We start from the raw sequence: 15,832 nt of genomic DNA on the forward strand, positions 1-15,832 counted from the left end.
ATGAGAGATAAAAAGGGTGTATGTGCTATGTGCCATAAATAATGACTGTAATCTTTAAAGGGTAATACTGGCCTGATGTGGAACAGTAAGTTCAGGACATCCCTGAGAACACAGTGAAGGATGAGCAAATAGTCATATGACAATGTCAATATACCCAGTGTGAGAGAAGCCTGGATTATCTGCAGAGGATATCTATTACTTACAAACATACTTACTTACAAATTACCATATATTATTAGATGTGACAGATACCTAGTAGACTACAATGATATTTAGTAAACAGGAAATGTTAATTATTATAATTTCATTTGTTTTATTTAAATAATAATCTGACAAGGTGAAGATGAAAAGACAAAATTCAAATGTAAAGATAAAATAAAGCAACTATTATACATTGATATACTGTATGTAAAAGGCTGTGTATGAGCGAGCTAAAGTACCTGTTATGTCAATACTTATACTAAATATGTCCATCATGTTTTTTTAACTCTCTGCAGCAAGATGCCTTATTAGGAGAAACATGCTTCTCTATTAGAGCAGACAGAAAGTGACTGCCAGGTTTCAGACTGCTTTACAGAAATACACTTTCTGTATTCATATACAGAGCACTGGCAGTAATGTCACAGCAGCTCAAATGACTGTGGCCCCACCTTCTTGACCTACATTGGGACACTGACCTACAGATGTACAAATGTGGGAGGGCTTTAACTTTCTGTAACATAGGAGGGAGATAATGCTTTATTTTTTAACAAAGATGCAGTGGAATGCCTGGCTAACACTAAACAATGCATGTTGTCTTCATAGTGTGAAAATTCACATTTTGGGCTTTAGAGGTCCTTACGGAACAATTGTTTAGATTTCTGTGCTACCTTTTTATGGGCACCAGAAGTTTATTGTTACACCAGCTGGTAGTATTTGCATAGGCTGTAGTTTTGTGCTAATGCTGTAGACATTCTATTCAACATCAGGAAAAGGTAATACATTGGTAAATCACAAGTTCCTAGTTTGTTTGAGAATTGTACATACGTAGGAAAAGAGGTGCACAATGTCTGATTTCCAGTTGCATTCATTGCTATATATTTTCAATTAACCTTTGCTATGTTCTACTAACAACCACTCTTTTCTTTTCCATCATGCTTGGCACAGAGGTTTCTTTGGCTTGGGGAAGGGTTGTACAGAATGCAGTGAGGACTGCAATACTTGTGTTGAACGCGCTGATTATTGTTTGTCATGCCATGCACCAAAAGTGTTGGAGCAAACCACGTGTAAAAGTACCTGCTCTGCCAGATACACAGACATTAATGGTGTCTGCAAACGCTGTCCTACAGACTGTCTGGTATGTGTGGATGAAGAAACCTGTACAGGTACTACTGCAGTATTCTGTTGCCTGTTTAAATAATAATAATAATAATAATAATAATAATAATAATAATAATAATATGTTGCTACAGATGACGGAATATTTGCTAATTAATATTTGCTTTAATATTGGTGTAAAATTCTAATTTTGCTGTTGACCTTACTTTTTTTCCATTCTATGTGCACTGGGAAATATTTGGCACGCATTACACACTTCTCACATTTAAACGTAATAGGAGCTGCAGAAAGCACTCTATTTACTTATAGTCTCTAGCTTTCCCCCCAAATCAATGAAATAGATGCTTCCACAACACCACCAAATCAACAGTTTCTCTCATCATATATATTGTATTATTATTTTAAATGAAAATCCAAAACAATATATACTGTATTTGTGATCTTCTAGACACTATGCAGTACCATATGTATCTATTAGGGATGAACGAGAACCCACTCTTTTAGGGACCTGTCCAAACCGGAATCCAAAAAAATGGATTTGTCTGAATCCGAATCCTATTTACAAAGAATACCAAAATTTATCACAAAAGCTTTGGGAGTTGGCTACAATTAAAGAGTTATAGTCGTTAAATGGTCATAAAACCAATTTATAACCAAAAATTATTGTTTAAAGTCACACTAGTGTTGTTGTGTATCAGTAAAACAACCCATGTTTGAAAGAACTTCTTTTTGGAGACTTTACAATTTACATTAACACGACTAGTGTATCTGTAAGGCACGATTGTCTTTTTCTTGAAATTTTGCTTTTTTATTAGAAAAAAGGATGGTTTAATTCTGTAATTTCACTGCTTAATGCTACCCTTTGTCTGAGAACCCAGGCATGTGTTAATGGTCTAGGGTTGGTTTGGCACTATGACATGAGTACCCCATTCTGTGGGTTTCCCGGCTATTGTGCCACCAGCCCGACCTGGAAAAGCCTAGTGTTGGTACTTGCAAAATTGGGGGGATCCCACATCAGCAAACCTATTCACACACTAAACACGGTTTACGCGATTTACCTTCAGATCTGTGCTATTCATCTGTCATAACCACCACTGTAAAAGATTGTGACTCTACATATTCCATAGAGATCTATGGACACTGCCGGTCGTGAGTACATACACACTATAGAATTAGAACGACATTGTTCCATTGTTGAACGAGATTTTTAGTCTGGTTTAAAATGAAACAATACAATGTGCTTTGGAATGCTAATCGTTCAGCGTTGCAGCGTACACTCTAATGTAATATTGGGCCGAACAGTCGTTTATCGAGTGATTGGACAGATAATCATCTGAAAAACCTGTAGCGTGTACCCAGCCTTAAAGGCGTCTAACCTGAAAGTGGGTAAAGTAATACAAGTTTAACTTGTGTTGAGGAGTTGTGATAATCAATGTAATCATGAAATGAAAATACATGGAAATGAAAATACAACAACAATGAAACTATATCTTTGTGAGAAATGATCAACTGAACAATGGCATTACATAATGACATTTAAAAGAGACAATCAATGATGACAATATATGATAGCACACACAAGAAAAGTAGTGGCAGTTGTGAATTGGCAGGTTCACAATGGCAATACTTTTAAACAACACTCTGTTATAAACAGGAGAGAAATGTAATCTTCCAAAATGTGGCTGTGTACCAGGACCAGATCAAAAGTTACACTCCTTGCTAAAATCACTTGCTGGGCCTGGACTTAAAAGTGGGCCTTACTCAGGGTGTGCGACCTACAGCACACACCCTGAAATACATATAACCCAATACAAGGGACATGAGATGAAATGGAGAAACACCTGCTGGATGTAAACCCTGGGAATAAACTCTCTGAATTGTAAACGATGAGGTAGCAGCATAGATTGTTGGAAGTCTTAGCAATCAGCTTCTCCTGATAGACTGGCAGCTCTTTCTGTAAGTCTGGAAGCTTTCTCAGTAACATTGACATCTGTCAAACATGGAGCTTTTTCTGTGAGACCTTTAGCCCTTCTCATCTCCTTCAGTTTTTCTATGCTGTGGTCTCCCTCTGTGTTTTTGTCTATCTCTGCTGCATTTGTGCCCACTCTCACAGTGACTTCTCCTCTCATCTGCTCAGTGTATGTAGCTGCGCTGCTTTCAGTCTCCCATTGGTTCCTCTGGTATGGTGATGGTCTCAGCAATGGCCAAGCCTACCTTCTCTGTGGCCACACTTGCATACTTCTTCCTCTCTCCTCTCCTTAGCGCTAAGCTCTCCGCATTTGATTGGCTCTGACGAGACTTACGCTATCCTTGCTGGAAGGTATAGTTTTCAGCACCTGAGGCAGCAGTGGACAGCTCCCTTCTGCTTGTGGCTTCTCCTCCTCTCTGTCACTCAACTCCTGTGACCTAGCCCTCCTATTTAGATGACATAGACACATAGATAGTCATCAATAATTAGTTGATTGTGTTGTTTTAATTAAATACCTTAAACCAGTTTAATGGACTAAATAATACCAAGTGAGACCTAACTGCTGTGAAAAGCACTTGTAAAAAGACAAGGAACCTTACACACAACAAAAGCAGGTCAACAAAACAGAGAAAACAACTTAACTATATTAAAAAAACACAAAAAACACGACACTTAATAACGTCTCTTCCAGTAGAGAGTAATGTACACCACCTGTAAATTATGTGGATGTAAGAAGCCACCAAGGAGTTCCATGAACATATAAAGACAAAATATTGTAGGCTATAGAAACATGCTATAGTTATACTTGTGTATTAAATTAAACTGGATTAAAATCATTGTAAATATGATTTTAGTGGTAACATATCCATGTACAGGAAGTACTGTATACCATTTGGGGGAGGGGGGTAATCTTTATATGGAAAGTATCATTATATGAATGCTGTAAACAGAACATATATACACCACGTTGTCTGTATTCTTTTTTAGCATGCATGCCAGATTATTTACTTCATGAAAACAAATGTTTGAGCTCTTGCCCTGAGAGATACTATGGTGAAGATGATAACTGCATGCCTTGTGATACCATGTGTGCACAGTGCAATGGGCCCGATTCTGACGATTGTGAGAAATGTGCCAGTCCCAGTTTTTTCCTTTATGATGGTAATTGCTTTGGGAGTTGTCCACAAGGAACCTATCTATCTGGGGAAAAAGATTGTCAAGGTACAGTAATAAGAAATTCTGTTTTTAGTGTCTGACATGGTATTATTATTCTTTATTTTTATAGCACAATTATATTCCATAGTATTGTACAATCAGAAAATGTCCCCCCCCCCCCACACACACACACACATGCAAGCACACTTTTATCTCCCCTATCATAATTAAATCCTGATGTAATTTTTGTGTACACAGAACTTTAGAATCTTCACATTCCAGATGGTAAATAAATAATTAGTAATAATATTTAATTTGTGTACTGCTTTCCTTTTTTCAGACTGTGACATCGCCTGCAAATCTTGTCATTCATCTAAGACTTGTGATGAATGTAAAGATGGCTTATATAAAAATAGCCAAGGCCTGTGTGTGCCACATAAGGTATGCACTCTGCATGAATATCAAGATGAACACAGGGGCTGTGTCTCATGTCATAAGAAGTGCTCACGGTGCATGGGAGCCACTGATCAGCAATGCCTGAGCTGCAAAGATAACCATTACCTTCTGAGTGAGTAATAATAGTAACTTGTTCACTAAGAGCCTCATTTAGAGCTGGACAAACACCATTTGTTTTGTTAGCAAGAGATACGTACATCTCTACTGTGCATGTGCACTATAAATCTCTCTATATCTAGATTTGTACATATCATAGACTTGTGTCATATTGAGGGCAGGGCCACCTTAACTACATTATGGGCCCACGGGCAATGCAATAAATGCAAAAAATAAATATAAAAGTGATATATATATATATATTCACTTTTTTTTACATATATATAGGGGCACCCTTTACTTACCTTAAGTCCGATCCCCGATGAGTCTCTCTGTTCTCATGCTCCTCCATGCTGTGCTTACAGTGAATGTAGGGCGTGACATCACGCCCAACATTCACTGCGAGTGCGGCACGGAAGAGGGGACCAGGAAGGGAGCCGGATCGCCAGTTGACGTGACCGCAAGGTAAGTATTTTCTTCTTTTTTTTTTTTTTTGCAGGATTTTTTTTTTAGCGCTGTCTCGGACGGGCCCCTTTGCCCGCAGGGCCCCCACGCACCTGCCCATTGTGCCCAATGGAAGAGATGGCCCTGATTGAGGGCAGGCAGGGTCAGGAAAGCGTAAGCTCAGTAAATACTACTGGTTTTTGAGTTAGATGCATCTTGAAATATGTCAGACTCGACATACATATGTAAGCAGGCTTTTGTATTACAACTTTTTCTTGGTACCTTTAGAGTACAAATCTGTCCAACTCTACATGAGGGCCTTAGGGTCATTCACAAACTGCAAAAGTGTAAAACCACAGTGCAAATATTTTTGTGATGTTATGGGCCTACTTTTACGTACATGATCCCAGCTTTATGGGGATTTTTGCTTATATTCGGGGGGGGGGGGGGGGAATAGTGCAAGCGTTTTCACCAGCCAGTAGGCAGAATGAGAGCATTCTTTGCTAAGTGTAGAGTAGGAACACAAGAATGCCTTCAAAGACATTTCATTTTGCCGGACAGGCTTTTTAAATTAGATTTTAAAGGGGCGGAGAAGATGTATTTACAGGAGTGTTCTATATTTTTCAGTAGGTGACACAGCCTTTTTCTACCCACAAAAGGGTCACAGAGATTAAGGGGTATATTTACTAATCGATTCTCGGCGCTTTGCTGTCATTTTTTTAAAACAGTAATTCTATTAAAGACGAAACCTGATGGGCTTTGTCTTCAATAAAATAACCATTTTAAAAAATGATGACAAAGAGCAGAGAATCGGCGGTTCCTCGATAACCACCACTTAGTAAATATACCCCCATGCCTCATCTTATAATCAGACATAGTTTGTTGCTTCCAGTTGCATTGCTGTGGGAAAGTATATTTCTAGTCGGACTTTGACCAATGTAAAAAAAACATTCAAACACAAAATTGACAATTGTAATATAATCACAGTATCCCCACACTCTTATGATTAATTTAAGCCCCAAATGAGACTAAATTGTTCAGTATTTTAGGAGTAAAATAGAAAAAAGGGTGCCCTAAAGTGGAAGCAGATTACCACCAAAGAGCAAAGGTTTACAAAGCAATATGGTGGCAAGGGAAGGAGTTTGTCGCAATGAGCAGGTCCCTCGCAAAGTACAGAATTGTTTCCTAATTTTTTGCGTAATCAGATGAGATACATTTTGCATCTCCATGTTGTACTGCTAGCAATGTAATAACACACTTCACACATAAAAGTGACACATAATAAAAACAGTCCAGGGGATATATTTACTAAACTGCGGGTTTGAAAAAGTGGAGATGTTGCCTATAGCAAACAGATTCTACTTATCATTTATTTAGTACATTCTACAAAATGACAGCTAGAATCTGATTGGTTGCTATAGGTAACATCTCCACTTTTTTTTTTTCAAACCCGCAATTTAGTAAATATACACTCATGATTAAAATAAGATGTAAATAAGGCTAATCTAACTTTTATATAATGGAGAAACATTTACTGGATAATTAAAAGATAATTTCTGTGCAAGTGATGCATTTCACTAGGCTAAACTTGCAAAGACCACTTGTTACATAATATTTAAGTGGTACTTCTGGTGACTTTAATTCTCTCAAAACAAAAAAACTATTAAAACTTGAGAAATATGTTATGACTGTTGTTTCTACAGTCCATTATAATCCTATGACACACAGAGCTGGATTAAGGCTTTGGGGGCTGGGGCACTTAAGACAGGGGGGCCCCTAGGATCTAAAATTAAGAGCATAGTGTCATCATGCACGAGAGAGTTACAAGTAGGTGGTGAATATTAAAAAGACAATCAGACCAATTCTATCATAAAAGGAATATTTATTTAACATGTATCCAAACATAATAGTGAAAAAATAAAATGTTTTATATATTATATGTATCTATACATACACACACATATATACTATAACACAAATACATATGTATACATACATATATATGTGTTACAACTACTTTCAGCTACTTCTACTTCTTCTGGACAGCTGGCTAGGTCCACAAAGATGTGAAGGTATGATGTAATATATATATATATATATATATATATATATATATATATATATATTAGTACAGGTACTTGTAAATTGTACACGCACTTCTGTATAAAACGCATGTAATATAACATCATTGGGTATAAGGCTATTAGTATTGACACATCCTGCATTACGACACCTACAAACCAAAATATGACACGGCTCTCCCAGAGCGGTGCTGCTGTACTACTGGCAAATATTTAGAGATAACAACGATCTCTATGCGCACATGGAGCGAAGCACACACGGAATGTGCACATGCATCAGGGGGTCCGTTGGAGAAAGTGGGGCTTGGGGCATGTACCCCCTGTGCCCCCCCCTTAATCCGGCTATGCCGACACATGCACACTATTAAATGGGTGCTAACAATAAATGATTGCTTAGTCTGATGTCTGATCTTTTTGGTTTCCCAGATTCCACCTGCGTGGAGACATGCCCTAATGGATATTACAAAGAAGATGAAGAAAGACGTTGTGTTCCCTGTCATAGCACCTGTAAGACTTGCGCTGGGACGCACAGCACTCACTGCCTGGCTTGTAGAGAGGGATGGTACTTTCTGGGTCACAGCTGTGTAGAGCACTGCATCACAGGGTAAGAATTAATGAGTAGTAGGAGAAATGAGAATTCTAAATCACATCCAGATTTAAGCAGAAAATATCACATGATGACATTGAAAATGTACTAAGATATGTTATTATACTTTGGAGGATAATTCCACCCAAAAGGAGAAAATCAGCTTTTGGTAGAATATCAGAAATTTACTTACCTGGGGTCCAGCATCCAGAGTGTCCCACAAAGTCTTGCTCCAACATGTAGTATGTTCTTGGTGGTCAACGTGCTGCTTGAATGAAAATAGACAGGATTAGACGGAGCAAGTAGAGTGTGGCAGACATTGGTGACTCTCCTTGAATCTGTTCTTTTTCACATAGACAATGTTGTGACTAATAATAATCATTCTTTCTTTATATAATACCTTTCTTCCGATAGGAATAAAAGCACTTTACATTGTTGTAGATGGTGAGGCTGCCATCTTGGTCACACTCAGCTGCTATTCTATGGAATCACTCACATCAGCCCCTGCCCCATTGGAGATTACAGTCTAAGTTCCCTACCAGACACACACATACACATTAGGGTCCAGTTTTGTCAGAAGCCAATGAACTTACCAGTGTGCTTTTAAATTTTACATTTCAGTGTACAAATAAGCTATCAAGTATTTGTGTGCTACATGAAAAAACAGCCAGTATTTAACTTATGTGCAAAACAGAAAACTAATTTTCCCCCCTTGCATTGTAACATGGTTTTGTCCAGGAGACTTAAATAAGAAACTTCTTAATTTAAGTTCCTTAATGAATCAGGCCTGAAGTCTTTATTGTATTCACATCAGATGTGGACACTTCTCAAGGAAATAGAGAAAAATCTGTTATACAGTGTAATGATTTTCACTCTTATTTACAGTTTCCTAATATGGTAAAAAAAACAAAAACATTTCTAATTCAGATTGGCTACCTCGAAATAAAAAGTTCAACATACATCAACATTCTTTAGATCATATGTAGTTGCATCGTAAATTTCACTTCACCTTGTTTTGCATAATCTTTCTTATTAACCTTTAATAAGCCTAAAGATAAAATAAGTTTGTCCACTATTCACTAAGAATACATATTTGCAGTCCATGTCAACTTTGACCCCTTCCAGCTGAATCTGAAGAGAACAGAATAAGTTTTAGCGATTTCGATAATACCGACACTGACTATATGTGCATAAAAATTTCCGAACTCTATGAGAGCGACATTAAAAAATATAGACTTATCAACAAATAGACACAAAACATTTCTGACCCGGCTTTGACTCGATCCTATGAATTGCGACCACAGAAAATGCAGCCACTTAGAATTGATGTGACTTAACATAGCGACACTAACATTTCCGGTTTTATCCTCAGTGACTTTTGTATATTAACTGATGAACAAATTGAGGCAAATGTTACTTTAGATGGTGAAGGGTTATTATTTGCCTTTTTTATGTGCACTCACCCTATGTATTTAGGGATTGCATTATTTTCAGGTATTCCGCATTGATGGGGATTTCAGTCCACTAAACAGGTAGTACAACTTACATTGTGTTTTTTCCTTATGTGTTATTTTCCCACCCCATTGCGCCCAATCCTATATCCTTTCTTTTCAAGTTAGTACCATTTGGGAAATAGCAGGCTTTCTCGCATTTGGGACGGTGGTAGCATTCACATCCTTTCCCCCAACCCCATAAGGAGCGCTTATCGATTACTCTGCTCCCTATTGTTTCATTGAAAAGGGCCTATTTCTTTGCCTAGTGTATTTATAGGTCCACACTCATATACTAATTTTGGGAACTGTGCCCAGGAAAACCTAATTTGTGGGTTTTCTCATGGAGGATAGAAAACTTCCCTTAGAAATTCATCTAACTACCACATTAGGACCACCACCTTCATTCATTTCACCTTTTCAGTTTAGCCCTAATTGTGTGTTTTAGTGTTGTTGTTACACTGGTTAACCCCATTGAAAACTTAGGTCATGTCTCGTTTCCACCAGAGATAAGCAACATTTTCCAAACTGTTCTGTGAAATATTTGCTCTGATCCACATTTTGGAACATAATTTAGCATGTTTCTCTGGCAGAATTTGTCCTTAAATGTTCTACATTAAATTTCTTCTACAATTTTTGCCCAATTATTTTTGTTCCATCTGGACTTTTACCATATTATACCCCAAACACAATAGTTTTACTAAATACATTGCTTTATCCTTCTTGATTCCTTCTGTATTTTCACCAAAGCCTTGCTATTATCTAGAGTTATTTTATTGCCCAATTATACAACACAAAGAGGCTTATATATATTATGCAATGTACAATGAATTGAGACTGTCACCATCCCATCTCTATTTATAGGCTGTACATTTATAAAGATGTGGAATTTACAAATCTGGGGCCTGATTCATTAAGGATCTTAATTTAAGAAACTTCTTATTTCAGTGTCCTGGACAAAACCATGTTACAATGCAAGGGATGCAAATTAGTATTCTGTTTTGCATATAAGTTAAATACTGACTGGTTTTTCATCTTGGCCTACAAAACCATGCTCTTGTACATAAAAATGGGTGCCTTTACAAAAATAAAGGTGCAAACGGGAGGCACATGCTTTGTGGTTTTGTTAATTAGCTTTTCTAACTTCTGCAACCCCCTGTCACTGCGTGTGGAAGAAGGGGGGTGATAGGTGGGTATTGCACCTCCTCACTTGCGCTCTTCTCTACCTTGGTTAGCTATTGGGTGTGAGCATAAGTGACTAGAGTATCCCCAGCACATGCGGGTTTTACAGCAATGTCTGTTTAGTGTGGAGGTGTTGTTGCATGGTGGTGCAGTGCAACAGTTGTAGCAGTAAGTTGGGCACCAGACCATCTCGATATTGCAAAATAGAAGCTATAAAATATTTACAAACTTTCTTCACTCTAAACGGTTACAATACTAAATCAAATATATACATCTCTCGTTTTCCTTGCACGGATCTTAACATTTACAAGGATTTGTTAATAGGACAGTCACGTTTAAAGTTGTATCTCAGTACACATCCATTCTCTATCAGCAGTGATTCATTCACCCCTCCTCTGCGGCGGTAACATCACTCACTTAGCTCTGGCACTGCCTCTGGTACACTCTCAGCCGCAACTCGCCCTTCCTCTGTGGGGGTAATATCACTCACTTAGCTCTGGCACGGCCTCTAGTACACTCTCAGCTGCAACTCACTGCTCCTCTGCTCCTCATCCCCCCCTTTCTATAGCAGCCATTCCCCCCTTTCTATAGCATCCATTTGCCCCCCTTTCTAAAGCATGCGTTACCCCCACATTTTCTGCAGCCTCCTCCCCTCTTTCTATAGCATCCGTTCTCCCCCCCTTTGTATAGCATCCATTTCCCCCCCTTTCTATAGCCTTCATTCTCCCCCCTTTCTATAGCCTCCTCTTTTCTGTACTCTTATTCAGCAAAAAGAAAAGAAAATGACCTTAAGGGGCACTCATGAATGGAAATAAACAACATATATATTTGCATTATATTGATATGTTGGTGATATTAAAATCACTCTTTATTGTGTATAAATTTCGAACATACTTCTAATAGCGAAATATTTAAAATTTGTAATTGGAAACATACATTGATATATACATAAATCAGTTAAAATAGACAATATTTTATTGTCTAGCCGCGAGGCTACTCTGGTATTCTTGTGTGATAATTGATAAATATTTTCATACAACCGCTCTCACGGTGTAACAATCAACTCCAATTGAATACTGACACTAAATATGTATCTCCTATATATAATCTGGAGATTAGCACCCCTAATAGTGGGCTATTAATAGGTTAAATCTGACGGGGATTGATTACCCTCTCATAAACCCTAAAGCCCTTTTATTTAAAACGGTATTGCTACAAATAGAAAATGAGCCTCAATTCTCTGATGTAATGCTATTGTGGACTCCTATGGTCTGGAATCTAGCCTATCTCTGATACCACTCCTGAACAGGTCTATCGAGATGGTAACATGAATCTCAAATCTCTACAGTACTGCAGTCTAGCTATCTGCTGCAGTACTAGGAACTACTGAGATAGTGGGCACCGCTAGCTAATACCTAAAGCTGTAATTGAACTTACTAACTATATTGTAAGAGGTGATAATAAATATAATAGCAATTGGAGTTGCAGAGTAGCGAGCGCGGCGTCCGCCGACGCGCGTTTCGCTAGTAGCTTTAACAAGGCAAGACGAGGTTTCAGCTCAACAGGATATTTAAGGAGAAGAGCCCTCCCCCTTAATGACGCTTTGCCTAGCAACGTTTATAGCAACCATCAGGTTGCGAGGTTGAACTCCGGATACTGGAGTTAAAGAAACTCCCCCTTATGACAGCTTCCTTGGCAACGTTATAGCAACCACTCGGTTGCTGCTTGCCATCTCATTAAGGTGATAAATCGTCAGATATAGAATACCTTTTCCTGCATAAGTACAATAGAATTACCGGGTATAGTATATGACAATTGATTTGGATAATGATTTTAATAGTATAACACGTCAATCACGTATTTATTATAATAATATTAAATATATATATAAAACGCTGGACTTGTGAATAACAGCTTTTGTGCTCAAGGTTAAAGGTAAGTAATGGTATTTAATTATTGAAATTAGTCACTACTATACTTGATTATTGCATCTACTAATCTTATAATCCATGATAATAAAATAAATAAATGTTTGTCACTTAGTTATAATGATATTAAGTTCATGGTGTATTTGAAACCTAGGGAATCCTTGATCCAATCTTAAAATCAGAAGAATATTAGGATCACCAATTTTATTCCCCAACCACTTGGTGTGAACCTCAACAAAGTGGGATATGACAGTCAAATCGATTAAATTAAACTTGGGACAGATTGACTGCAATTTATTCCTATATTTATTACTCTAAATTTGTGACTAAGCTTTAAACAGATTGACTGTAATACATTCTTATATTTTCTTACACTAGAAAAGTGATTAAATTGTGACTGATGATTTCTTATGGAGATTTAAGATGTGCAAATGTGACATTTGTCACAAATTGTGCACCTAAGAGAAACTCTAAGATAAAAACAATTATAAAATTAAATAAAATATAGATCATTCCATATAGGAGTGAATTAAATGTGAGGTGAAATATGCATAGCGACATTTTAATGAAAACAGAGCATGTCCACTCTTAATAAATTTAGTGCTTTTATGATTTTTCCATTTAGTAAATAAGTGAGAAATTTAAGACGGTCGGATAACCTGACCGATTAATGAGGCAACAGTGAGCCTTTATAACTAACAAAGTGAAACATTAATAAGATGGATTCATTTATGTAATTAAAATGTAAGGAAAAGGTATTACATATTAATTACATTAGTCAATATGTAAGGGATATAGGGAATATAAGTTTACTTGGCCAAATTGTATTTGATAATTTGTAAATATCCCCTGGATTTGGAATATAAATAAGAAATCGAAATTGACTTAGTTCAAAAAGACTGAATAATTACTATGATCATTCAAACCATGTGGTACCATACTATTCATCAGGAAAATCTGTTTAGTTTCTTCACGCAATAATTCACTGTTAATATCTCCCCCTCTTAGACCTAGATTGACCTGTTTCATAGCAAAGGCCATTAGGTCCTTCGGATCACATCTATGATACTTTAAAAAATGTTTGGCTACCACAGTTAGCTGTTTTAGATTAGCTTTATCATTGGCAGCTCTCCTTATGTTACCTAGATGTTCTAAGACCCTTTTCTTAAAGGGTCTGCCCGTCATTCCTATATAAATCAAATTGCAAGGACATGAGAGACAATAAATAACATTGACCGAGTTGCAGTTGAGGTATTTTGCAATTTTCCATGTTTTGCCAAATTTATCCCTGTACTCCTTAGTCTGCTGCATATTGGGACATGCTTTACAAGATCCACACTTGAAAAAGCCTTTAGGAATACTACTAAGAGTTTTTTTCTTCGACGTTAGAAAGCTATGTACCAATTGGTCTCTTAGATTTTTTGATCGTCTCCACGTTATGGAAACTCTATCCTCCAATGTTTGTCTCAGATCTTCATCTAGTTGTAAAACATGCCAATGTTTTTGTAGTATTCGTGTGATAGTTCTCCACTCTGAGCAAAAGGTTCCTATTACTCTTAGCTTTGTATCTTTACTATCCAGTGGCCCTTTGTTCTTTTTCTGATGCACCAGAGCGTCTCTTGAGAATTTAGACGCACTACTCTCTGCTGATTTTATAGTATTAGCATTATAACCCCTTTTACTTAATCTGTTTTTCAATTCCATTGATCTTTGTTTGAAGGTTAGTTCATCTGAACAATTCCTCTTTGTTCTTAAAAGTTCAGCTTTTGGAATTCCAGAAATCACAGATGGAAAGTGAGAGCTGGAGGCATGCAATAAGCTATTTGTAGCAGTTGCTTTCCTATACATATCGGTATGTAGTCTACCATCCTCAGTTATAGAGATAGTTAGGTCAAGGAAATTAATAGATACATATTGAATGTCTGATGTTAATTTCAAGTTAAGATCGTTATCATTCAAAGAATCCGTAAACTCTTGAAATAATTCAATTTCACCTTCCCATAAGATGATCACGTCATCTATGTATCTTAACCACAATAATATGTGGTCCGTAAATTTTTCATTCTGCTGTCTGAAAACTACCTCCTTCTCCCACCAGCCTAGATATAAATTAGCATAGGTGGGAGCACAGGCAGTCCCCATCGCAGTCCCCCTGATTTGTAGATAGAATTTTTCTTCAAATATGAAGTAATTCTTCGTTAATACAAATCTTAAGAGTGTGATTAAGAATGTCGTAAGATCAGAGTTTTTTTCCATCTTTAGGAAATAATCCACAGCATATAATCCATTTTCATGTGCTATGTTGGTATATAAAGACTCTATATCATATGACGCAAGTTTGGTAGTTGCGTTAACACTGATATTATCCAATCTGGATAGGACATCCTTAGTATCCCTGATATAAGAGTCTAAGCTGGTAACATGTTTTCGCAGATGGAAATCAATGAACTTACTAGCCTTTTCGGTCAAGCTACCATTCCCAGACACTATTGGTCTCCCTGGGGGTAACTGTTCACTTTTATGAATTTTTGGCAACATATACAAAGTAGCAATTCTGGGGTTGTTAACCTTGAGAAATTCGTAGTCTGACTTGGAGATTACATTACTTTGATGGGCCTGATTGATAATGTTATTATACCCAATAAGAAAATTTGCTGTTGGATTGAATATAATTCTTTTATAACAATCCTTATTGTTCAGTTGTCGATAAACTTCATCTAGGTATAGTTGTTTAGGCCATAACACTACATTGCCCCCTTTATCTGAGGGCTTGATCACTACATCTTCCCATTGTGAGATCTCTCTCAGTGCCAAAGTTTCATCTTTATTTAAATTACAACTGCGTGATTTAAATTGTTTCGTTTCAAAGAGAAGCTTGTCCAGATCTTTGGAAACTAATTCTCTAAAAATCCCTACTTGAGGGCAGATAGAAGGATCAGGAAAGAATGTAGATCTCGGTTTGATATTAGGTAACCTAATACTGTCTTGGTTCTCCATGGAGATGGTGACATCCTCATTTACCGTTAGTGGCTGATACAATTCTTCCAAAATTGATAAGGCCTGTTTATCTTCTTTTGTATCTAGATGGATCTGATTTTGATTTGAAATTCCAGTACCATCTTGAGTAG

General features: G+C 37.1%; 1 protein-coding gene across 1 annotated transcript in view; it reads left to right on the forward strand.

The window, feature by feature from the left end:
- The window catches only part of PCSK5 (proprotein convertase subtilisin/kexin type 5), a 327,761-nt gene that overhangs the window by 295,901 nt on the left and 16,028 nt on the right, over positions 1-15,832 (forward strand). Inside the window, exons 30-33 of the mRNA XM_075211001.1 lie at positions 1,147-1,364; positions 4,274-4,507; positions 4,782-5,009; positions 7,945-8,122. Coding sequence (XP_075067102.1) covers positions 1,147-1,364; positions 4,274-4,507; positions 4,782-5,009; positions 7,945-8,122 — 858 coding nt within the window. The remainder of the gene's footprint in view (positions 1-1,146; positions 1,365-4,273; positions 4,508-4,781; positions 5,010-7,944; positions 8,123-15,832) is intronic.

Source organism: Mixophyes fleayi, chromosome 1 (assembly GCF_038048845.1).
Source record: "Mixophyes fleayi isolate aMixFle1 chromosome 1, aMixFle1.hap1, whole genome shotgun sequence".
NCBI classification, from domain to species: Eukaryota; Metazoa; Chordata; class Amphibia; order Anura; family Limnodynastidae; genus Mixophyes; species Mixophyes fleayi.